The sequence below is a fragment of the Contarinia nasturtii genome, unplaced genomic scaffold, assembly GCF_009176525.2.
Source record: "Contarinia nasturtii isolate CC-2019 unplaced genomic scaffold, AAFC_CNas_1.1 Cnas_scaffold_350, whole genome shotgun sequence".
Taxonomy (NCBI): Eukaryota; Metazoa; Arthropoda; class Insecta; order Diptera; family Cecidomyiidae; genus Contarinia; species Contarinia nasturtii.
Window position 1 is genome coordinate 1,628,300 of NW_022197705.1, and position 25,436 is coordinate 1,653,735.

Here is a 25,436-nt window from a genome sequence, read left to right on the forward strand (position 1 = left end):
GCTTGTTTTTCGTTGAGACATAATGGTTTTTCGACCAAGACATGTTTACCATTCTCCAGCATAAGTGTAGCGACCTCTAAATGTTGTGGATTCAATGTACCCACGTAAACCACCTCAATGTCTTGATCTTGGGCCAATTCTAAATAGCTACCGTATGCTTTTTTCACACCAAATTTCTTTGCAAACTCTTTAGCTCGATTCAAATCACGAGCAGCTACTGCAACTAAATCGTGATCATCCTTATTGAGTGTATTTACGGCGTTTACAAAGTCCTGTGTTATTTTACCAGCAGCTGCGATTCCCCATTTCAAAGCCATTTTGCACTAAATTTCAATGCGATTTTATAAATGAACAACTTACTTCTGAAAGGACTCAAATGCGTTGGTCGCTTTATATAATAAATTAAATTGATATCTTATCAAGATAGAATGGAAAAAATTGTTTCAAATGACATCAAGTGTCCATTTATAGAACGAGTGCTTCAAGCAAATTAACAAAACAAAAATAAACAATGATGATAATAATGATTGCGGTGACGTAAGTGATACACCGACAGAAGCGTGATGAGTGGAAAATTGGATGTAGTGGAAAATATTATAACTTTACAAAATAAGCTATTATACAACAAAAAATCAAGTTTTGGTTAGTTATAAATATCATCCTAGCGAAATTTTATTCAAAAAATCTTACGAATATTCAACGTTCAGAGTCATAGTATCACCATGATGATATCTATGAATAAAATATACCAAATACCAAGTAAATTTCCAATCAAACCACAAATAAATTCAGGCACTTGATTCTTTTTTATTTGCATGTTAAAAAAATGAAAAAATTGAGTTGCATTCAGAGTATGTATTAGTTAGCGTAATTCTATTGAACATTACAATAAAAATTAGTTTAGTCGTCTTCTGCATATTTGACGCCGATTTGTTTGCGAATTTCATCTTGAATGCGAGCAATCAACAAACTTTCGTTGTGCGTGACATTTTCACTTTCCTTTTCGCCTCCACGAATGCATTTGCGCACCTCATCTGCCTCGTATCTCAAGCCACAGCTATTGATATGAATGAATTCATGTTCGGCATCTGGTAGAGGCCATGTTTTTTCAGTTCCATCGATGTCAATAATGGATGTAGGGCACCAAAATGATGGAATCTAAGAAAAAAGAACGAAATTCATCGTATATCAATTATTACACTGAATTTTGTAGTCATTTACCGTGATTTTTCCTTTTGTTCCAACAATTGTGGCTGTGTTGCTCAGTGTTTGTAAGCCGCTTGTTTTGATTTTTCCAATTTTGTTATCCCCATAGTTGATTTCACCCATTACTTCAACATCGACTCCGTCATCATTAAGCGTCCCCGTGGCGGTTACTGATTTTGGTACTTGTTGAAATGCCCATTGACAAAACTGAATGACGTAAACTCCCAAGTCCAACACGGTACCTCCACCAAGTCCCTTTTTTCTATTAACGAAAATAGTTTTTTTTAAAATTGAAATAAAAACGACCAAATGAAAATGTCTTACGCTAATCGGTCGATATTATTTAAGCCACCGAATCCGAATTCAGCTTCAACAGTCACAATATCTCCGAGCATTCCATTTTGAATTTGCTTACGAACATATTGATAACTCGGGAACATACGTGACCAAATCGCTTCCATAAGGAAGAGTTTCTTTCGTTCAGCATATGTGATGAGTTTGTGTGCTTGTTTTTCGTTGAGACATAATGGTTTTTCGACCAAGACATGTTTATCATTCTCCAGCATAAGTGTAGCGACCTCTAAATGTTGTGGATTCAATGTACCCACGTAAACCACCTCAATGTCTCGATCTTGGGCCAATTCTAAATAGCTACCGTATGCTTTTTTCACGCCAAACTTCTTTGCAAATTCTTCGGCTCGGCTCAAATCACGAGCAGCTACTGCAACTAATTCGTGGTCATCGGCGTTGAGCGTATTCACGGCATTTGCAAAGTCCTGCGATATTTTACCAGCAGCCGCGATTCCCCATTTCAATGCCATTCTGAATTATCTACTGTAAACAAAACCAAATAGTTTCAAAAACTTATGTAACGAACGGCTTTCTTATTTTAAATTATACTAAATAAGGAAATTTTTATTGGCATGCATAGGCAAACTTTGATAACGTATCACAAATATATTGATCTCACGGTGAAGGAATGTTTCACAGCAAAAGCATGCAAGATGAAAAATCCACACAATTATTGAATAGGTACTTACACGTTTTAATAAAGACTTGCCAAAAAATAATATAAATGATTATAGTTGACTCCTTATGATTTAGTAGTTAATTCGAAATAAATTGACAGTCGACACATTCATTCGGAGTAATATACGTCTCTGAATTTTGGGGTGCGTTCTTTTTGTTTACCTTCCCGCAATCAAAAAAGTGGAACAGCTGCTGTTTTAGTGATTTTTTAAAAAAATAAAATTCGCTTTTTGTTGTCGTTTATCATCAAAAGTAGACGATTTGATGTTGTTTTTAGAGATTGCCTTAATTTCATTTCAATTCAAATGAAATTTATCTGCGAATATAAACTCTGCATTGAATGATCAATTTTGTTTTCTTTGCCGTTTTTCTTTAAGCTTCAAAATCATTCACAAAGTAGATTCTACAAAGGAAATGATGTCAAAACAAGAAATAAGTTAAATCTTTTAAAAACAATGAATATGTCGTTTTATTTGCTGAAAAAAGGCAATTCCAAACAAAATAGTGTCAAATTGCTTTCTTTCCACGAGTGCGTTCGTGCGTTTGCAATGAATGTGATATTATTTACTCAAAAGTCTGTGTGTTACATAGCACCACACAAAATTTTCCAGTCTGGAAACAACACGAGTGACATTTGTTATCATCCAAGCACATTGATGCTCTGTGTATTGTTTTCACCTGTGAAATGCGATGTACACAAAAAATATTCAAAATATTTGTATTGCGCTTGCGTTGTAATCGTATAGGAATGAGACACTTTGACAATTTCCATCACACAATGAACCGTAGACAAGTTGGGCGAGTCGAAAATTAATTGAATTAGTTCTAATTTAAGATAAATTTGTAAAAAAAATAGTTACCAAACCACTTAGTTACAAATAATGAATTAAAAATTCCACAAAAGTGATACGCACAGTTACCAAAGTGATGAAAAAATGTTAAAACAAGAGAATTTAGCAGCAAATTTCTGTGGTTTATTGACACGCCACTATAATTATCGAAAATCAGCAATAGAATGGCGTATTTTGGGCCAAGAACAAGACGGTTCGATGCTTGCATCATGGATTTCATTATCGCTTAATGAGACGCCAATCGAACGAAGTCACATTGGCCTCTACAATGCAATGGAAAAGAAATTTCAAATTTTGCATTCGTTTGATAAGCGTGAGAATTGCATTCAGGCATCAGTCAATAATAGTCGTACTTTATTGACATATGTGGTAAAAGATATTCGCACAAAGTACACTGCCAGCAATGCCGAATGTATTTCGGAATTTATTTATATACCGTACATTGTTGAAGTGAAGACGAATAGTGATGCACCATCGAAATGTAAACCAAAATGTCTATTGCTGGATGGTTCAAAGAAACAAGTAATGACACAGTTTTTATGGCAGAAAAAATCGATATTTGAAAAAACATACGAAGACAAAGTCTTGCTGTTCATTCATGATGATTGCATTTCAATGCTCAAAACAAAATTGATAAAAATCGATGGCGATGGTGACGGTGGGAAAATTGATTTAAAAAATGTTGATATCTGGGCACTGGATATCGATTCAATCTCACGTGAAATAATTGTCAGACATTTTATATGGGCCCAATGGGATTCAAGTACGCAAGCATTGTTTTATATTCATTTGAAACCGACGGTGAAAAGTTCGTTGGAGAAAGATGACGAGAACCTTAAAGAGAATGATACTTCAACAACAACAACACTTTCGGCACATCAATTTCATGAGAATTTACCGCGAGAGACTGTGGTAAGTGATAAATTTTTTGACAGTTCGGTAATATTGATTTTTATCATTGAAATTTTCTCTTTTTTTAGATGAACATTCCATTAAATTTGCCAAATATTCCATTGACATCATCAGCGCCAGTATATGATGATGATACAGTTCCTCTTCGTATTCACGATTCCTCGTTAAATTTGATCATCGTAACCGATCAGTCTGGAATGTTATTCGTATGCCATTATTGTATTTATCAACCGATTAATTTACCCGACGAGGAGCTCGATTCAGCCATTGTATCGCCCAGTGAAAGTGAATTAAAACATGACATTGAACCGACACAATCTGATTCCCATGTACAAGCAGCCACCGTTCATTTTAGCTATTCGGTGACTCTTCTTCATCAAAATTGTATCATACATTGTGCAATTCCAGGGATACCATTGGAAAAGGCCAAATTCATGAAGCCAACATTTACTATGCACGGTGATCACATGCTTGTTTATCAACCGGATATTTTTTGTCATTTGCTTGATGTTGGTTTAACACATGAACCATGCTGTCACATTGTTTGTGCGCCGAATTTCAATTCACAAACCGAACAGCGTCTAACGCATCTGGTGCCATGTTTGAAATGGGGTTCGATTGCATTCGATACAAACACATTGAATTTGATTTCGATTAATGTTCCAAAATCGCATTTGATCGATGCATTCAAAACTAATAAATCAATTGACAATCGCTTGAGCATTCTACATTATTTCCTGGTTCATTCGAATGACATGGATATTCTATCGGAGGTATGGGTTTCTCAATTCGATTATCTAGAATGGAATGTATCAAAATTTCATCTTTTTCAGCTCATCGCAATCATAATGGAAGCGGCGGCAGGCTTGGATACCGTTCCACTTTTAAAAGAAGCCTTCATAGCTGGCACGTATGCATCAACTATGAAAAGTCTGCCAAAGGATGCATTGCCATTAGCGCGACTATTGCCATTGACATCGTGCAATACGAAGAAACCACTGCAGGCCAAAATTAGCAATCTTTCCAATGGAATTTCACATGAAATCCTTCACAGTACGACGATGATGTTGCTATCGCCGCAACAACGTTTGTCACCATTTAAAGTGGATATTTGGACTAAATTGTGGGAGCGTTTGAATGATATAAATAAAACACAACCACGATTTGCGCATGAAATCGTTGTTGAAAAACTTATGTATTCATTGGCATGCTATCAACCGGAAGCATTGTCGCGATGCACAACACCAATGTCACCGGGCGGACCGTTGTCACCAATGAATTTCATCGATTATGGATCTCGTCGTTTAAGCTCGAATAATGTATTACCATTTTTGGAAATTGAAACGTCTACCGCAACGAAACAGGAACATGTCATATCGGTTGTAAGTGTACCACATCAGATAAATCACTTTCGAAGTCATTCTTTAAAAATATGCTTTTCTTTCAGAATCTTCGTGAGCTGAGTGTTTATTTGGTAAAGCACACTGCGAAACAAAATACCGGATTTCGCTGGTTGAAAGACGCTCACATCGTTCAAGCACCCAGTCATGTCAATACAGTTGCATCACAATATGCAGCCGCTCAATTGGAATTATCTCGTGCTCTCTGCGTTTTTGTTTGCCGGGCTGCTGGTGTTGATGCTCGATTTGCACCATGCCGTGGCTTTACATTAATGTAAGAAAGGCATTGAGTTTTCCATCAATTCGATACGCTTTTGGTGACAATATTTTTTTATTTTTGACACTTTTAGTGATACTTTGCCGGTGCATCAGCTGAAGAAATTGTTTTTAATCCTTGAACGCTACTTCAGTGCAATTGAATCAATTGCCTTTCCACTTCCACAAGGTTTTTCGGCATTTTTTGCATATCTTGGCTATCACGCACTCGACTTCAAGACATTTTTGCAATATGTGGACCATAATGTATTCGAACTACAAATCGATGTTCTTAATGGCATTTTTAAAGGTATTTTATATGGATTTTTGTTCAATTTATTGAATTAATCATTCAATATCATTAATTTAGCAATTGGAAGTGACTCACCAAAAGCGGCCGAAAGAAAACATTTGATTTTATCGAAAGTACCGCGTTCTCGTTCATATCGGATCCTAAAAAATCTGAACGATTCACGTACATTACGTGTATTGGGTCGGGATCATGCCAACGCAATATTGTCGGGTGCCAACAGTGCAAATTCACGGAAAAACTCGAAAACTGTGTCAATCGGTAAGATATATGTGTTAAAATCAAAATCATTTTCATCATTCAGTTCATTGGAACACGTCTTCGTTTCCACATGCATCACATTCATTTTAATTTTTTAAGTAGCAAAACCTGCGACTTACCCCTGCTATATTCAAATGAGCGACAACGATTCAATAGATAGCAGTAATTGGGAAAGTAGTTGCACTTTCAATGCTGGCACATTCAATTCAAAGTCATCAAAATTGTGTGAATGTTTTGTTGAAATCATTGTATACGCATTTATTCTGTTTATTTCGATTGTTATTTTGTTCATTGTCATTTTTCAAGGAATATTTTTTGAATGGGTTCGAAATTAACCATTCACTGCTTATGTTATTAACATAAAATTCATTTCAGTCATTATGTAATAAACATTTTGTTAAATAAATCGTTATGTATAATTTCAATTTTTTATTTTGTTTTCGCAAAAGCACCTTTTTTGTTTGAGAGGAAAAGGGTCGAATTAAACAAAAATTATTCACATTTTTTTTAAAGGTCGACAAAAGGAAGATGAGAAATTCTCACCGTTGGACACATTTTTGGATTTATTAACAGCCAAGGCTAGCCTGAATGAGCTCGACTTCAACCTTTTGATTGAAACAACAATGCGCTCTCTCGAAGAATCACAAATTTAATTATTTATTTTGTAATCGACACCAAATCAGTTTTTTTTTGTACGGGGTTATACATTTACATCTTTAGAATTTTAAAATGAAATAAAACAAAGTACGATTCGATGTGCCTTATATCCGCTTATATCGCAAAAATTATATTTATATAAACACGGAACGGAAAAGAAACAAATCGCAGTTGGGTTGGATCAGAGTCGTCTAAATTTTTCGAATTTGCGGATGTAACAGCCGATAATCCACCAAAAAATTGGGCCCGGTCAAAATCGAATCGTGCTTTGTTTTATTTAATTTTAAAATCATAAAACTTTGGATAACCCTGTATATATTTGTTATTAATTTTTGTTCCATTGTGATGTTATTCATTTTTACCAGTACAATTATACAGTGTTCAATACATATAGATTATAATTTTGGTTTAAGGATTCGAAGGTACAATTTGGAAATAAAATCAGGTTTATTTGAAAATATTTGGAAATGAGTTTATTATCAACAATTCAAAATTTATTAATGGGGTGAATTGTTTTTAAAAATGTTACCTTACAACCTATCTAGGAGGGTGATAGAAGATCACCGGTGATGCTTTTATCTCCAACAAGAATTTTTTAAATAAAACTGTGCCCGCAACTACCAAGAAGTTGTTAATAAGCAGGTATTATTAGGAATAATTTTCTTCTGAACATATATAAAAAGATCTGTAAAAAATGACAGAAAATAAAATTTCTCAAATTCTATTGGTGCTTAATCTTCAAATAGTTTTTGTCGGTAAGCAAGAGAAGCTTGGATGATACCATGTATGCACCTCAAAAAATAGGAATTTAAAAAATTCATCGAAATAAAATCGGTCACTATATATTTTCATCATTTTGAGTTTTTTCCATACTTTAACGTTGTGCCACCATTAATTAATATGTTTTCGGGCCAAGTTCCATTTAATTCTGAGTCGAAACTTAATGCCAATTTCAAATCCCGAGGACTGATGACTCTCCGTTTTCGTAGACAAGCAACCACACAAGCAGCCTCCAACAATTCAGCGGTTATATATTCCAAGCCAGCAGCCAAGTATACTGATGCATCATTTTGAATACGACTGGCATACTCTCCTTCACGCAATAAACGATGAATATGACTGATGGAAAATTGAAGACCAGCATCATTTGAACTTGGCATTAAATTGTTTTTACCTGCGTTGTCACGTTTGGGCATTGTTATTCGGTTTTCTTTCAGCTTATTTTGCTCAAATAACAAAATCTAAATTTTCAAATTAGAACGAAAATCTCTTTAAGTTGCCGTTTCAATGCTATTTAATGTTTTGATCTGGTCCAAAATATGAAGTACACACAAACGGTTTTGGAATATTTCTGTAGAATAGACACCAAAGGATTCTTCCTTATATTTTACATTTGAAACTGTATAATTTGTTGAAACATAAAAATTTACTGAAGTTATTAATAAAGTCATAGATTACTGCGATGATCAAAATAAGAAATATTGACTAGTTTACACAAGTAGAAGAAAATTGATTAACTTGGCGCCGATTTAACTTCTATTTTATATTACTGATGCATGCTTCGAGGGGTAAAATAGCATTTTAATTGACTAAATTTAATTTAGAATAGTTTTCCATTCCACTAATTTAAATTATTGCGCGAAATTCGTGTCGAAATGCATTTGACAGCTGACAGTTGCGCATTATCGAAATGTTTGTAAATCACAAAAATACCGTTTTGACGTTTCGTAACGCTGTCTTTGATTTGAGTTCGTAAAGTTATTGATATTTTCATACTAATACTGTTAAATTACTGTCTGGGTGATAATGTTAAATTAACAAGTTTTCGCTTAGTAAAAAAGTTGTTTCAATCAAAATGTATCCGAAATTGGTGACCTTTGGTAACGTTTTGTTAGATTTCACCTATAACATCGAACGGAATCCCGGTATTTTGTCGAAATACGGCATTCTTGATCCAAATGGACTAGGTGAATTTTCATCGGAGACATTATCAGCAGTGGCAAATGATGCAAATCAAACGTAAGTAAAGGATTTTTTTTGATTTTGAAGGCTACAAAATTTATGTTTGTTAAAAATTAAAAGGTGTGACTTTCTTTCATCACAAACGGGTGGATCGGCACTAAATACATCAAAATCTTTGTTACTTCTTGGTGAATCGGAGATTGTATTTTGTGGTGCAATCGGAAATGATTCGAATGGTGCATTAGTAAGGCGAAATTTGGAAGAAATTCATTTGAAAACCTGGTAAGAGTGTCATTTCATTTGATTTTCAAGATTATGTAATCGTCTCATATTTCAGTTTGCAAGTTATCAAAGACCATCCAACCGGAACGTGTGTTTGTTTAATCAACAAAGAGAATAGATGTTGCTATGCAAATATTGGTGCTTCAATTCACATCGATAGAGAGTATTTGCAATGTCAACGTTTATACGAACAACAATCTAATCCCGAAGCTAAGAGTCAAATTTACTACATTGAGGGTTTTTTCATAACCGGTCATCGATTTTCCGTGTGTAAATACATCGTTGATGAAGTATGTCGAACATCAAATGGCTTAAGAAGGTTTGCGACAAATTTAAGCGCGGGATATCTAATCACAAAGCATCCTCAAGAAATGAAATTTCTCGCCGAAAATGCGTCTATTTTGTTTGGAAACTACGATGAATTCAGCAAATTGGCCGAGATCTTTCGATTGTCTAGTACCGAAGCAGTAATCACTCATTTGATTGAAACCAAACCAAAAGAAATTGAGGACAAAATAATCATTTGCACACAAGGTGCCGAGAAAATTCTATATTCGTCCAGTTCACAAATGTTTATAAATAAGGAATTTCATTTTGAGTCCGTGCCAAAGGACAGAATAATTGATACGACTGGTTGTGGTGATGCATTCGTTGCCGGTTTCTTTTATGCATTTCTAAAAAATGAATCAACACCGAATTGTGTTGCGAAAGGTGTCGATGTTGCACAAAGAAAACTTACCTCAATCGGTGGCACATTATCCGATAGTAAATAATATTCAATTCACCTAGAACATACCTTTCACACAGAAAAGTGTGGAAAAATAAGAAAATGTTTGTCAAGCAATAAAAAAACCAAATAAATGTTCATGATTTAGTTTATCTTTCGAATATTCTATTTTATTTTGCGTACATAGTTTTTGTTTAATTATTTGAAATAATTTATTTCTGTAACACCTGTTTGTTTATTGATTCTTTTTTTTATCATTGAAGCGACATGAGATGAATTTGCTTTGTTTTGATTTAGGTGAATTGTTCAACTTGAATTAAGTTCGAATGACCACATGGTGAGAATGCTCAAAAAACTGTGTCAAAATTGCTTGTGGATGTCTTTTCATTAAAATATCATTCTCATGTCTTTTACAAATTGTATACAATAAAATATTGCTCGGTTGGTCATTGATCTGAATTCAATCAACAACTTTGTAAAAAATCAAATAATTTTCATCTTCATTTACAAAACAATCTGGTTATGTTCAAGCTTACAATTTATATTTACATTAGTTGATGTGGTCGATTTGTGATTTACGTTTCACCATACAACATCGATCGTTAAAATCTCTTTATCGTGTTATCAAAAACAGAAATTTTTTCAGAAATCATATACCCGGACTTACGCCAATTTGCGAAACAAAAAAAAATTATTTGCGGGTTTTACTGTTATTGGGTTTTGCTATTTTCTCGAAACCGATTTTTTTTTATTCAAAATGTTTGTGCCATCAAAATAATTAGTGCTCTTTTATATTGTAGTGTATAGTTATGTTAATTTAAAAAAAAATGAAGAAATCTGCTTATTTTGTCGACTAAGAAATCCCTTTTTTAAGTTCTATGTTTTATTATCTTGATAGTTTGTCTACGAGCTGATGAAAAAAGCACGGTAGGGATCGAATGAACCCGAGCATAGTTTCAAAATTAAACGCACAGTTTTGCTTTACGTTTCCATGTGAAAATATCTTGACTGACTTTGGATAATTTGAGACTGACCAAATGTATTTTTTCGGACCCCTCGATATTTGGGGTGAGACACATTTTGAGGTTTGATGCTGATCTTATAAGTCAATTTTGGATTATTTTATACAATTTTTTTTGGCTTGAATCAGTTGAAATTAACTCCAATTTCAGTCAAATTTGATCTAAAATTGACCGACTTAACCAACTAAATATTGATACATTTAGATATTTACATTGTCAGTCAGTGAAGATATTTTGACATGGAATATGTCTTGAAACTATTTTCAAGTCTTTAGAAAAGTAGCATCCAAGACCTTTTTTGGTCGTTAAAAAAACTGAATTCATGATGCAATTTTCATTATTATTATTTTTTTAAATTGAAATGTTGAAAATACAATCAAGCATGTGAAATTAAAATGACCGACTAATTTGGAACATAGTGAAAAAAATTCCGATGCCAAAGTCACGAGAAATAGTTCTAGATGCTTTGAAATTCAATTTGCTTGATTTTCATATACATTTGATGCTATTGATTTTCATACAAATTAATCATTCACATTTTATTTTCACAAAGATTTTATGTCATTCATTCTATTGCTATTAATTTCTTCTTAAAATTTGTGTTATTGTGTGTTTTTGCAATGTAAAAATTAAAAAAAAGGTACTAAATATTTTGTTTGTTTTTTTTTTCGGGAAAAGGCCCGATCGACTCAAAAATTGTTCAATACGGAAACAAAACCGACATGGTAAACTAATTTGGCGAAGAAAATAAGAAATGGATTGATTCAAATGAAAAAAAAGAAGCAAAATAATCATAATAATAATGATAGTAATAACAGTAACAATAATAACGTTAAATATAGTTTATAAATACATTGAACATAAGAGCTAATGGGTTTCATTCCAAAGAGAAAAAGTATGAAAAACAGTCGCATAAAATTTATCGAATTTTATTCCTTAAGAATGTATATATATAATATATCGCGCGCGTGTGTGTGTGTGTGTGTGTGTTACTGTTTTCTTGTAAATCGAAATTTTGCTTTCGACTGTTAATATGTTCAAAATTTTAAAATAATTATTCACATGTGATTGGGGAACAAATGCACGTGGACATTGTTTCAATTGATTATGTTTTACTTGCATTTAAGTGGTCAGCACTGAATCTTTTTGGAATAGTTCGTTTGATTTCTCATCTGCGGTGACATTTGAATCATCTGTTAGACTATAATTATGTGTGGCATTTAGTTTGTTTGCATAGTCCGATTCGAATCTCATATAGGCATGTGAATCATTGGACGATGTAGTAGTGGCACCCGTACCGACAACATCAACACTTGTCGATGGCACTGAATCAATTTGATGCGCCGCTAGATTATCATCGTTCAATAAACAATTTAAATCAACCGCTGACACCGACGTAATGTCGTTCACGTACTCATTGTACTTGCCGTCAAACTGATCGACAACATTTTTACAATCTTTGGAAATGACATTGGTGGCATTCGTTTGGTTTATGCTCAAAAAGTCTTCAGTCACATGATTATCAAACAAAGAACCATTATTATGAACACAATCCGTTGTGGACGCACCGTAATTTGAGCATGACGAAATACCATTTGGACCGTTTGGAATTGGTGTTGTTGGCGTTGTTGGGCCATTAATTAAGCCATTGTATGGAATATTTGTTGAATAATTTGTATAACTAGGAATTAATGATGATTGATTTGAGATGGCCATCGCATTGAAGTCTGTAAATGTTGTGGCTGCACTGCTTGTATAATAGCCCGAATTCGGATACATTAACGAGTAGCTGGCTTGTGTTGGATCCACTGTATAATCATTTCGAAATGCATAATGTAAATCCAATGGTGTTTCGGCCATTGATGTAACCGCACAATTTCGACTAGTATCATCCAGTTCATTCGGTGTATAATGGCTGTTAATTGTAACACCCGAAGACGATTGCATCGTTGTTGTTGGATATAAAATATTATTTGCAGGATTATATGTGATCAAACGGGTATTCATTCCGCCGGAATCAATCACCGAGTCTCCGTCATCACTTTCACGAAGCCGTAACCGTCCGTCATATGTGTGCAATGTATTCTGTTTGTCCGATTTCTTTTGTTTCTTCTCTAATTCCAGTCGCATGATTGTATGTATGAAATGCGTTCGGACACGTTTTGGATTGAATTCAAGACGACCGTATACATTTCCGCAACCATCCGTCGAACATCCACATGGAAAACTCGCTCGATCCACCTATGCGTACAAATGTTTCGATCAGTTAATTCAGATAATAATAATAATTTGTACTTCGACATAGTGAAAACAAAGACCTTACCTGACACTTAATTCCCGATTGACTGCACAAACACGTTTCTGGATCACAATAATCTCTACAACTACAACCGCAAATTTCTCTAGACGCTCTGATATCACGGCATTCATTCTTTTCGCTAGAGGCTATTTCATGAACACCAGCCGCTTTGAGTAAGGCTCTCCGTTGCTTTTGTGAAACTGGTTGTAAAAATCCAATTGTTTCGGTGTCTAATTCGGAGCTGCTATTATCACTTAAAATGTCTTCTTCGCTATCAGACTCTTCGGTCGATGAACGTGATCGATCATCAGTCGACGTTGTTGTGGTGGTTGTTGTTAATGTGGTCGTTGCTGTTGCCGTTGGTACAGTTAATTGATTTTGTAATTGACTTGGCGTCATCAGCACTGAATTCGGTAGCAATGCATTTAATGAACTTGTGCTTAGCGATGACGGCGGCCGTGGGCTGCGCTCAAGCATTTGTTGACGATGTATACGCTTCTGTTCGGCTATGTGTTCGTTTAATGTAAATGATTTCTCATCGATATGCTTTGAGGTCATTCCAAGTGTACAACCACCTTGTGACGGTACACATGTAAAACCTTGGATTCGTGGGAAGTAAAATACGGTTACATCGGTAAATTGAATATTTCGTTTCAGTTTTTTTGGTGCATCAACAACATCGATGTGGTCACTGGGGTGTGATCGCCGTTTTAAGTTACTTCGTGATGGACACACTGCACCTGTGAAAAAAATACGATTTAGTTAAAGAAAAAAAATGAATACACAGCTGTTATAGGAACCGTGGTGTGCGAACAATAAAGAAATGAGTTTCTTACCATTTGGCGAAGCAGATGTCTTGTCGGCCAGTAGCCCAGCGCATAATTCCAACCCCAAGCCCGAATCAGAGCCATCACTTCGAGAGCCTTCAACTTCTTCGGTAATTTCATCGTCTAACGTTAAGCCAATTTGATCAAATGACACATCACCAATGCCAACGTCATGGGTGGCATTCGTCTCACAATTTAACTCATTCACTGTTGGTTCCCTTCGTGTTGTTGCCGACACATTTGATGTTGATGTGGCTATTTCGATTGTATTATCGGCATACGTAACGGGAATTGTGAACGAATTTTTCAAACTATTTACATCTACGAGTATTATCTGTCCATCATCTGAGCTATCTAAATCGCTAAGATTCGCATTTCGCGTCGCATAACTGGTGCCCACTTCACCAAGTTCATCGTCCAATGCTAATGGATCTGCCAATGGATCTAATTCATCAATACTGTACATGCTATCAGTAGCAATCTCCTCTTCGTCTTCGTTTGAATTCATATCTGGTAAATTATTTTTCGATCTAAAGAATTTGGGGAAAATAACGAAAAGAAATCCATTAAAATCGTACACATTTACCGTAAATATGATGCAACTTACCCGAAAAAAGTTTCAGCATTTTTTTGTAAATTATTTAAAAATGATTTGAAAGGCCTTAGCATTATGCACTATAGCCCGATATATTCTTAGAGTTCTTCCTTTTATTTGCTTTTCACATACAAATCTGAAATTGAAAAAAAAAAAAAAACAAAAATTTGGTCAAAAGTTCAAATTCCAAATATTCACAGAAACTATCATGATTCATGAAAAAATCATACGATTTTCCGCCGAAAAAAATCACTTTTAAAAATCACAAATTTTATCGAACTATTTAAATTGAAAATCATCCTAATAAAATCGTCGCTCAACTCTTATTGAGAATGGAATTCGAAACGTGAGTATAAATTGTGTGCATGTGTGTATTTGAGAGAGGGAGATAAGAAGAAAAGCTTTGCTCATTGCGCTAATAAGGATTGTATGTCATATTCTTAACATACATATATCTGTATCTGTTCGTTGTTAACGGTTTTGTGTCATTTGAAAAGAAAAAAAATTGTAAAGTGATAGTTTGAATGGCTTTTGTTGGCACACAAAGTCCAACAAACTCTTCTTTTCATTTTTATGAATAATTAATACTTCAACTTGCACTTTAACTAGATTTGCCTTTGAGTTACTAACACTCCCTATTCAATCACCGCAAAAATGACAATTAATAAAATCAAATATTTTACTTTACTTTTTTTATTCAAATTTCCGCACCGTCGTTTGCACTAATTCGCAAAAAAATGGTTCGTTTTTCAAAAACTGAATCGAAGAAACCACAATGTATTACAAACTAAACGGTGTACGTTTGAAACGAAACAAAAATACGAATATGAAGAAACTTTTTTTCTCTGCCGCACATCGGGGATCGAAAAGCAGTGTAAAACGTAATGAGTTTTAGTTGAAAAACCAACACACCATAATACAGTATTTCTTCGGTGTTTTTTTTTTTGCTCTTCTATTGTCTGTCTCTTTCTGATTTCAAAGCGTATGTGCTTTACGAGCACTGCTGGTCGACCCAACAAATTTTCTCTTCGTTTGCGCTTTTGAAGATAAGCTACTGTATACAAAGAATTATGCAGAAACGAGAGAAAGAATGAGAGAAAAAAAAAAACGAAGACAAAAAAATGTGCATGTAGCGCGCGATGAAATAACGTTTCGAAAATACCATCATACACTAGATTTATACAGAAAACAGTGAAAAAATACACTTACTATCGCACATTTTCAATTCAATACACACATGAACACATAAATGAGCGCCCAACATTCAGTAGAAATAGAGCGAGAGAGAAGGATTCACATGCATGAAGTATTTGTAATACAAAAACACCGAACACACACTGCATAACACGATGAGAGTTCTCGTTCATTTCTACACACTTTTCGATTCTCTTTTTGACTATTTTTCACATGAAATTCGTATGTATTTTTTTGTGTGTTCACTTTGTTTTCTTCGTTCGCTTTGTAGCCTATGCCACTGACATTCGTATGCTTAGAGAATATTTTTTGCTTCTTTGAACACATACAAATGCAACACTGTTTCACAATCGATCGTACATCTGTGTATACGGTGTGCACGTTCAACAGGAAGATTAAAAATATGGTTAAACCTTTGCAAAACTCAAGCTACCTCATTGGTATTTTATCAAATCAATGCTTTTGGTAGACTCATATCAAGAAATTTGGAAAAAATTCCATAAAAAAAAATTCGCCATCCAAAAATGAAATAAAAAAAGTGATCAATGTTTCCTTTCGAAAAATGAAACACACTTATTGTAGTATTACCATATTAATGTGAAATAGTCACGCTGCGTTAGTGTGTGTCGGCGAACGTGCAAGCGTTGTGAAATCGTATTCACATACACAGTAAAAGAGAACGAATCAGAAATTGGTGGTGCCATTGTCGTTCAACATTTTTTATATGACATAATTACTGGCCAAATATTGCATGCCTTATCCAAACGTGTGTGTGCGTGTATATTTTTTTTGGGGGGGAGTTGTGAATGTGTGCACTCTAATTTTATGGGGCCAGTGCAGTCAACGTTTGATTCTTGGGAATATTTGCGCGCGTATGTCAAAACGTTAATTTAGACGAATGTGAATGAAACAACACACACATACATCGACAATGTTTAATTGACTGGTGTTTATGCGTGTGCGTAGATGTTTGTGTAATTGTTTGAAAAGTTCGTATCTTTGGGGAAAATGACGAAAACATTCAATTCTACTTACCAAAGGAATTTATTTTTCTCTTCTTTAAATTGTCTTTTATAAAGTTTTTGCACATATCTTCTCTCAGAAAACAGTCGCTCTTAAATTGTTCCATTAAAAAAAACCTAAATTGAATCATAAAATGCATAAAATCAAATCTATTTCAATGTCTTGTTGATTTCTTTGTTTTCATTTCACTTTGTTCAGGATTCCTTTTTATATTTGCACATTTTTCCACGTAAAATATAATCGCTATAGATAAATGTTTGCGTATAATATTGTTTTTGTTTATTTATTTTCGATTTAAGTTGAAATAATCTCACATGCACTCGATGAGAATAGCACTGTATGTCATTGTAGATCTTTTGTTGAATTAACATCAAAATACTGAATATAATTCCAAATTAAAAGTTGAAATGTTAAAAAAATGAACAGAAAATTAAATAAATCACGGATTGCACCGATTAAATCTCATGGATATGCGAAAATATTTGCACATTTTGCCTTTTTGGTCTTTAGTATACACAAACTTATCCTTAGCGCTATTGGATACATTTTATGACTGAGCTCTACGCGATGTTTTGCATTCATGTTGAAGTTACTCTTTAGGGTATCGCATGTCAACGCATTGCGACGCTTTCAAACGCAAATCATTGAAAACGCTACGTTACACATCAAATTGTACGTAATAAAAGTTATGCGTCATTGTTACTTCGCTTTGTATCTCAAACCAATTGAACAGTTTTGGTGAACAAACAACGCAAAAAGCAAAAACAACAATAGAGCGGACGGGAGCGACAGCGAGAGCGAGAGATGTGTAGATGAAGGAGGGAGCGTGTGACAAGTGCAACCGAAGTATACGAAGTCAATAGTTCGTAACGGGAAATACTGCGTCATTGCTTTCATTACTTATTTACACAAACTTTGAGAATTTCCGTTTTGGTTGTGTGTTGTGGCTTTCTTTTTTTTAAGGATTTCGCTCACGACATTTACATTTGAATGAAAAACGTAAATCAGTTTTATTCATTATTATTTTCCCCTCCACATTTCATTTAAAAGACTTTGTTGTATTCTATATTTCCTACTTTGTTTTTTTTTTTTTTAATTTGATTTTATTCAAAGACTAGTTCAAATCATTTGCTTATCAGATAAAATTAATAAAACTATACTATAGCGATACCAATTTTAGACAATAATTAATTTGTTCGCTTTTGTTCATTTTTTTTTTGTTCACATTTTATGTTTTGATAGTGACAAAAACCAAAATAGATATATATTGTATACTTATGAATTTGATATACTTGAGAATTGAGACTAGATGTATGTATTTTGGCATTGGATTGCTTATTTATGTCAAAAAAAGTAATAATATCACTTATAACCTAATGCAAGTGAATCGATTCATTTCAAATTTGCAAGGTGAAATTGAATGTTTCACACCGCAATCAGTCAATACTCATAGTTTGGCACACACGAAAATACAGTTTAAATTGTTCATATTGAATGTATGGAGCAATAACTATGGATATTAAATATATGAAATAAACATTCATAAATCTAAGTTTCATAAATTGTTTGACGCCTCTAAGTGATTGGCATCATTTTGAAGGTTTGCTCTTTTCAATATATCGTCATTGAATGCTCTTTTTGGACGATTCGTTGTATACTGAAGGTTTCATTCAATGTTGATTTATAGAGAATTCGGTAGATCTTGCATTGGTGTATTCAATAACTGTTGCAATTTTGCGGCAGCTGGGAATGATGCTAAATCTAATGGTGCAGCACCGGTTGTACTTTGAATGTAGGTCAAAAGGCGACGCAATTCTTCCAAAGCATTTTGTTGCATCTAAATAGAGACCGCGACACAGAGAGAAAGAGATTTTTAGTATTAAGCAAAGCGTAGGTGCTTCCCCACCCGTAAACTTACAAGAATATAGTTTTTGGCTAATAGAAGTGTGGCAATTTTCGATAGTTTTCGAACGCTTGGTGAATGAGCGTACGGAATAACACTTCGAAGTTCATCCAAAGCATCGTTCAAATCATGCATACGCCTACGTTCCCTTGCATTAATGTTCAGTCTAACCGATTTGCCTTGTCGATTTTTCACCTTTCCTTGACCACCAGCAGTCGGTGCTTGATGATGGCTTGGCGGCGTCCTAAAACACATATATAAATGGTACAACATATTACAAATGAAGTAAACCATAAAAACCGCATCAAAGTAAAAAACCAAATATATAAATACCGTTCTCGGCTGCCGCTTGGTAAATTTTCATCGGTTTGATGTTGAATTTGTGATGGTGATAAAGCGCTTTGTGCATAAAATCCACCGATACCAACGGCACCCAATGGTGTTCGTCGACCCGGAACACTTTGAGTTGGACTCGCCGCCGGTGCCGGTGGAATTTGTGAATTTTGCATCGAATGAGATGGAATGGTTGATGGCGGCGGTAGTGGTACTGATGATGACAGATGAAAGCCAAAATTTGGATTCATTGCTACAGCTTTCGTTGAAACACCTAGAACTGAATGAAAGAAAAAAAGGATTTTATAAGCACTAACGTAACTGATACACGCTCAAAAGTTTCGGCAAAGCTTCAAGCGTCTACTAATAGATGGCACAAGTGACAGCGTTGCAACAAGGATAACACACACAATTCTAAATAGAAAATATACACAAAAAATTCAATTTGATGCGATTGTGCGCTTGTACCAATTTATTTTTCAATACCACTGCTGTTTACAATGAAATTTGTAATCGAAAATGGAATTTTTTTTATTTCACTAACGAGATTGTAGAATGAAAAATTTTAGGAATTACCATTAAACAGAATATTCACTCGTCAACTTCGTGCAAATATTTCACAAAAATTGTTTGTTATTTCGGTTGTTGAAATGGCATACAAGAAATTGTTTTGCCTCCTCGGACGTTCGAGATGGAAAATATTTATTTCGAATTTTGTGTACAGTGGAAAAATTAATAAAATATCTACAATGGCACTCAGTCACAAAACACGTCAACCGCACTACACAAACAACAATAAATAAAAAAAAAAACCGGAGAATGAAAATGGACGATATAGACGAATAGAGCGAACAAGAGTGAGAGAAAGAGAGAAGGAGAGCGAGAGTAAAAAATCTCAGTTCATCATCTGTGATGATGAAGGCAATAACAAAAGCAACACCAGCAACATCGAGTCAAACATTATATTCATCATGAGAGCGTATTACATTTACCATCAACACAAAAATCACACACAATACATTCGAATTACTATATCCCGAAATATGATGGCGCTGAAGAGTGCGATGCGCGAGCGATAGAGAAAGAGCGCGATTGAGAGAGAGCGAGAGCAAAAGAGAGAGAGAGTAAGCGAGCGAGAAAACAAGCAAAAGCAAACGACGGGCTACAAATTGCAATAAAATTTCAATGTACGAGATGTTTATTTGGTTTTTTTGTCTGTATTAGTGTACAATAACGGTATCAATATATGGTTTGCACTCATCCATATTGAATGCCTACCAAATAAGTAGAGGAAGAAGAAGAAGCAAGCATTGAACAGAGAGTTGAGCATAGACAAAAAAAAAAATCAGCATTTCACCCCAGCTCAGTTTGTGCTCGTTTTGTAGCTGGCGATCGGGGATGTGAGTGTGTGTTATTGTACGCGTTTACGCGATGCCGAGAGAAGAAAAGTGTGTAATGGTAAATGGTAGCGATAGATGCGGTTCGTTTGAGCAACTGGCAAACAATACACATGTACATCTGAATGGTGTGTGCACACAGCAGAACTGGCGAGAGGGAGAGTGAAGTGAAAGACGGGCACACGAAAACCATGCTCACACATTGTCAAATGTTGGGATTTTTGGTAAATAGAGGCGAGTGAAGCGAACCGAATGTGCACTATAGTCAATAAATGAAGATGAAAAGAAAAAAAACGAATTACATACACCGAAAAATGGGAGTAAAATATTTTTGAATGGTTTTAATACGTATAGCACTACAGTGTATCCTAACAACATTCGCTTCATCACAAATGGAAAACCGCTCATGTTTTAATAGCACTTACAGGGACAAGCGGTAGTTTTCGAACTTTTGGCTTCAGCCATTCCTCTTCTTCTTCTTCCATTTTTTGTTCGGTTTTGATTCTTTGTGTTTCTCTCTTTCTCTCACATCCACACACGCAGACACACACACACACAAACTCATTTCTCTGCTGTTGTGTGGCATTGTGTCTTGTTCCTTGCATTTTGGTTTAATATTTCATGCATTTATGTATTTTCGGCGGTTTGATCTTATTTGAAGATGCTTTTGTCTCTCTATATATTATAATACAAATATACCGATAGAATATAAAACAGATACAAACGGTGAAAAAGAGAGCCGAGTACCCCTTCTCCAGACGGCAGCCCCAGTGTTCGCAGCCAAAGAGCGGCCCGGGATCGAATAGGGAGTAAAATAGAATGAACCTGAGCTCTCGAATATACATCATGAACTGCATTTCATATTCCACTTCGCCTCGGTGTGTATATGTGTGCGCGCTTGTATGTAAATCCGCGTTTGCGATGCACATAAATGCGATTTTATAAATTAACATAATAAAAAAACGCGCGCGCACACATAAAAGATTGAACGTGAATAGATTTTCAATTGACGAAGCAGCGGTGATACGTAATACAAAATAAATATGCGAAACTATTTTCGGTTTTAGGAAGGAAATCCAAACAGTATCATAGTAGCGTGTGCTGCTCTCAATTCTATTTTTTTTTGTTTCGTTGCCTTCTTCATGTCCTTTTTTTTTCATTTCGGAAGAAATTGGTGGAAATTTGCCAAATATTATATAAAACAGGTTCACAGAATGAGTGCGAGAGGAAAAAAATGTTTTCCTGCTGAATGAACTCGTCGAAATTATTGTATAAGGTTATTAAATTTCTTCTTTATTAAAGAGTAAATATTTTTACTTGTTTCCATTCAAACAGCATCTTTGTTACAATCGTTATTCATTGCTAGGATGCATTTTTTTTCAGTGCTATTAAATTACATTGTATTTGGTGAAACATATCTTAATAGCAACAACAGTCGATCGGTATTAATATGAAAAGTAATAATAATCGCTTAGAATGTTAAGTAGATTGATATTTGCTGTGCATGCTTTATCTCTCCCTCTACTCCTTTCTCTTTTTTCTTCATCTCTCTCTCTCCCTCTTTCTCTCTATCTAGTGCCGTCGTGTAAATTTATTTGCTCAGATTTTATAAGTTTGCATCGTTTCGGCACATATAACAACGATATAATGACTTTAACTAGTAGATAGGTATCTGGTGTGTAGTAGGTTCGAGCAGAAAGAGCTCTATCTCAATTTTTCTTCTTCTTCGTATCGTATTTATAGCACTTACCGGTTGCCGCACGATGTGTTTGTGAAAAGCAGCAAATCCTTTATTTACACTCGATTCTTATTTATTTAAAATCTTATTTTGCTTTATTCAATAGCGTCGTTGTCAGGGTACGTGTATATGTTCTATCAAATTGTTTGATGCGTTCTCTATTTCTCTATCGCCCCCTTTGCCGTCTCGGTGCTATCTCGTTTGGGCTTGTATTTGTAAAAGCAAATATTTTATGATGCCAACATGTGATGCTGAATTGCAAACACAGTGTATAAGATAAGGCATGAAGAGGAACGATAAAATCAAACATTGCAAGAGAATAGTGAAAATAACGAAATCAACTTTAACGAAAGAGAAGTGAAACTCATCGCCACTCATCGCTATCGAGAGTGATAAAAACTGAGGCCCATGTCTTTGAATTGTTACAATTTCTATAATATATAACCAAATGACTTTTTCAACACTTACATTTCAATTGAACCGCACGCTGTGCGCATTCAGATATAGACAGAGATAGAGAGAGAGAGAGAGAGAGAGAGAGAGAGAGAGAGAGAGAGCGTGGTGAATTTAATGCATCGATAATTTGTATATATTATTGATAGGTGATCATAAAAGCACTTAATTCGATCAAAAGAAATTTGAACTGATGCGAGAGTGAGAGAGAGAGAATGGAATAAAGGAGAGATTGAAATCCCCTAATTAAAGTGTTTTCCATTCGCATGCGTTACCATTCTAATTAGAATTTGTGACAGTTATCCACCGCATTTGAATTTATAATTGGAGCTCCGAAAACATTCTCGATTTATGCATCACACACACGCACATAGTCATTGCCATAAAGTTTCGAGTCGAAGTTAATTAAAATTAATTACAAAGTTGTCATTCATTTGGAGGCTGGTATTAAAGCTAAATTACTGATACTCCCTTCGATAGAAAAATTTGTTCGTCAAAAATTAGATGCACGAAGTTTCGTTTACATCCATAAAGTATTTCGGTGTATAAAAAATCCATTAAAAACAGAGACTGCTTCTCAGAGCAATGTTCAGTGAGAAGATTTGAATTTTAAAATTTTGTGTTTATATATCGTGTCGACTTTTCACCACATCGGGGTAGTTTCGTCACTCGTGCGAACTGCCGTCCGCTGTGAACATAATAAATTATTTTCATAAAATGTTAAAAATTTTGCATCGTAGAACATCATTTTCTACTTTAGACAGAAAAGTTGCTATCGTTTTTTTTTTGCTGCTGCTCCTTTTAAACCTGTAAACGTGCGCAAATATTGAATGGATTTTTTCTTGCATTCCTTTATTTTGCCATAGTGCTCGTTTGCTCATTCTCTCTGTTTCGTCGATAAAGTTGTATTTCTCGTTATTGTTGTGTGTGTGTGTTTTTTTTATTCTCCCATTCACCCGAATAAGTAAATGTTCGCGCGTTCAATATAACATGTACTTCAACTGTTGTTGGTGTTGTTGTTGGCTGCTTTTGCTGATGCTGTCGATGAGCAACCGTGTAGTTCTGTGCACAGATGTGCAATATAATTTGAGATATTATGTATTAAAACGCATGTGTCCTGAATCGTATTTTACGAAAATTTGTTGTGTTTGCTTTCGATGGTTGTTGTTGCCCGTCGCTGCTCTTACGAATATATTGTATTTGATTGTCAATTTAACCCTCATAAAATGATTCATACAATGTAATAATCAAAAAAAAAGAGAGAGAGGAAGATACAGCGCACACATACTCACAACAGCACATGTACTTGCAAATGCACACACTTTCCGGGGCTTTATGCCATAAACATTCATCATTTTCAGCGCAGTAACAGCAAAATGCAACTACTTCTTGATGATGTTGGTGCTGTTGCCGTGCCATTGTGCAAGAGATGAAAAATGATGGTAAAAATCGTAATCGATCCAGAAAATATTTCACTACCACGGCAATGTAATCATTTCAGATCATGAAATGGACTCAACACCATCAAATCGATTTTAAAGTTGTCACAGCATCTTGGTAATTTTTTTTTTCATTCGGATCGCAGTTTATCATAGATTGGACTTCGTTGAACCTTCGTTTCCAATAAAATACAAGTTTTGACATTGGCTTGATGTGACACGAAAGTGAAAAGAGACATACACACACCAATGACTTTGATGATGACGAAATTTCATGGAAAAAATATGTTGTCGTAATAGAGACAATTCGGGGAGAATATTGGCATTATCATTGTTTTTATTGCACACGGACGCTAACACCACCGTTTCGCGACTTGCTTGTCATCATCATCCCAATTTTAGAGGGCTTATGGGAAACGTCGTCAGTTTTTTAAACATTCAATGGAAGCCAATTTAACATATAGAGCCCTTCTATAAAATACCTCTATATGCCTACAATATTCTGTCATTTTTCGATTTCAGACTGAAATGAGTTGTAGGGAGATAGAGTGGAAAAATGCTAATGCGACACATTTCCTTTCATTTCATCTCACCGGATTTTAATTTTTCATTTTTTTTTTCATCCCAATGACACGATTTTTTATCTTTATCACTCAAGGTGCCGTTTTTCTTCTCGCATCGCATCGTAGCATTTTTTTACTGTGAAAAAAGAAGATGAAAAAAATAAACTTTTTATGTATTGCAATCTCATGACGAATATTTGTCATCGTTTAATTGGATAGCATTTGCGCGATGTTCTGTCGTTACATTTCGACGAGAAATAGAGTGACCGAGAAAGACAGAGAGAAGAGAAGGAAAGATAGAAAAAAGAATATACGATTTACCGAGAACGCTGACGAAAATTGTAATGAATCTTATTATTTTTCCACCATGCCCAGCCAGCGAAGGCCTTAAAGTAATACGTGTGATGATGATATTATGTGTATAGAAGATGTAATGAAAGCAATTTGTATGCAGATTTAGAAATAGGCAATTAGTGAATGATGCCAATTAGAATAAATGGTTATAATGAAGAATATGAAAAAGCGGTCCTCCCCCGCCCCCACCAAAGAAGGGGAATCACATTGTTCTTGCAGACCATCATAAAATGGAAAACAAGCAAGAAACAACCGGAGAGTTATATTCTTTATGTAGTTTCATCTATTGTGCGCCATAGAGTCAACTCATCCAGTCATTCCGTCGAATGATTTCCAGTGAATGTCGACTGACTAAATCAATTCAATTGAATTGAATTCATTTCGAATTGAATCAACAGCCATTTCCATGGCTATAATTCTCGCGTGAAAAATTCAATCGATAAC

At 34.8% G+C, this 25,436-nt stretch overlaps 6 protein-coding genes across 9 annotated transcripts in view; 2 read left to right on the top strand and 4 right to left on the bottom strand.

Annotated features, from left to right (window-relative positions):
- The window catches only part of LOC116338203 (trans-1,2-dihydrobenzene-1,2-diol dehydrogenase-like), a 3,858-nt gene extending 3,481 nt beyond the window's left edge, over positions 1–377 (bottom strand). The window contains exon 1 of one of the 3 annotated variants that reach the window (XM_031763321.1): positions 44–376. In XM_031763321.1, coding sequence (XP_031619181.1) covers positions 44–317 — 274 coding nt within the window. In that variant the 5' untranslated portion in view covers positions 318–376. The other 2 variants (XM_031763322.1, XM_031763320.1) reach the window with 2 other exon arrangements.
- A 410-nt stretch (positions 378–787) lies between these two features.
- LOC116338110 (trans-1,2-dihydrobenzene-1,2-diol dehydrogenase-like) lies at positions 788–2,520 on the bottom strand. The gene is made up of 4 exons (XM_031763181.1): positions 2,247–2,520; positions 1,531–2,040; positions 1,222–1,468; positions 788–1,158 (listed from the first exon to the last, which is right to left on the bottom strand). The coding sequence occupies exons 2-4, from the start codon at positions 2,025–2,027 to the stop codon at positions 901–903; spliced, it is 1,002 nt and encodes a 333-aa protein (XP_031619041.1). The 5' UTR covers positions 2,028–2,040; positions 2,247–2,520; the 3' UTR covers positions 788–900.
- A 349-nt stretch (positions 2,521–2,869) lies between these two features.
- Positions 2,870–7,283, top strand: LOC116337957 (protein pigeon). Its single transcript, XM_031762950.1, has 7 exons — positions 2,870–3,998; positions 4,067–4,771; positions 4,832–5,380; positions 5,446–5,672; positions 5,749–5,963; positions 6,024–6,224; positions 6,738–7,283. The coding sequence occupies exons 1-7, from the start codon at positions 3,171–3,173 to the stop codon at positions 6,875–6,877; spliced, it is 2,865 nt and encodes a 954-aa protein (XP_031618810.1). The 5' UTR covers positions 2,870–3,170; the 3' UTR covers positions 6,878–7,283.
- Positions 7,284–8,626: 1,343 nt separating this feature from the next.
- LOC116338034 (adenosine kinase) lies at positions 8,627–10,010 on the top strand. Its single transcript, XM_031763070.1, has 3 exons — positions 8,627–8,900; positions 8,964–9,125; positions 9,181–10,010. The coding sequence occupies exons 1-3, from the start codon at positions 8,737–8,739 to the stop codon at positions 9,896–9,898; spliced, it is 1,044 nt and encodes a 347-aa protein (XP_031618930.1). The 5' UTR covers positions 8,627–8,736; the 3' UTR covers positions 9,899–10,010.
- A 1,777-nt stretch (positions 10,011–11,787) lies between these two features.
- On the bottom strand, positions 11,788–17,346 carry LOC116338033. 2 transcript variants are annotated; one of them, XM_031763068.1, is made up of 6 exons: positions 17,127–17,346; positions 16,825–16,928; positions 14,608–14,731; positions 14,010–14,530; positions 13,198–13,913; positions 11,788–13,115 (listed from the first exon to the last, which is right to left on the bottom strand). In XM_031763068.1, exons 3-6 carry the CDS (start codon positions 14,667–14,669, stop codon positions 11,997–11,999), a joined length of 2,418 nt encoding a protein of 805 aa, XP_031618928.1. In that variant the 5' UTR covers positions 14,670–14,731; positions 16,825–16,928; positions 17,127–17,346; the 3' UTR covers positions 11,788–11,996. The 2 variants fall into 2 exon arrangements, with proteins under 2 accessions (XP_031618928.1, XP_031618929.1); XM_031763069.1 differs by lacking the exons at positions 16,825–16,928; positions 17,127–17,346 and adding an exon at positions 15,284–15,544.
- Positions 17,347–17,987: 641 nt separating this feature from the next.
- Positions 17,988–19,988, bottom strand: LOC116338102 (class E basic helix-loop-helix protein 22). Its single transcript, XM_031763171.1, has 4 exons — positions 19,625–19,988; positions 19,049–19,328; positions 18,731–18,959; positions 17,988–18,649 (listed from the first exon to the last, which is right to left on the bottom strand). Exons 2-4 carry the CDS (start codon positions 19,297–19,299, stop codon positions 18,494–18,496), a joined length of 636 nt encoding a protein of 211 aa, XP_031619031.1. The 5' UTR covers positions 19,300–19,328; positions 19,625–19,988; the 3' UTR covers positions 17,988–18,493.
- Positions 19,989–25,436: the final 5,448 nt, after the last annotated feature.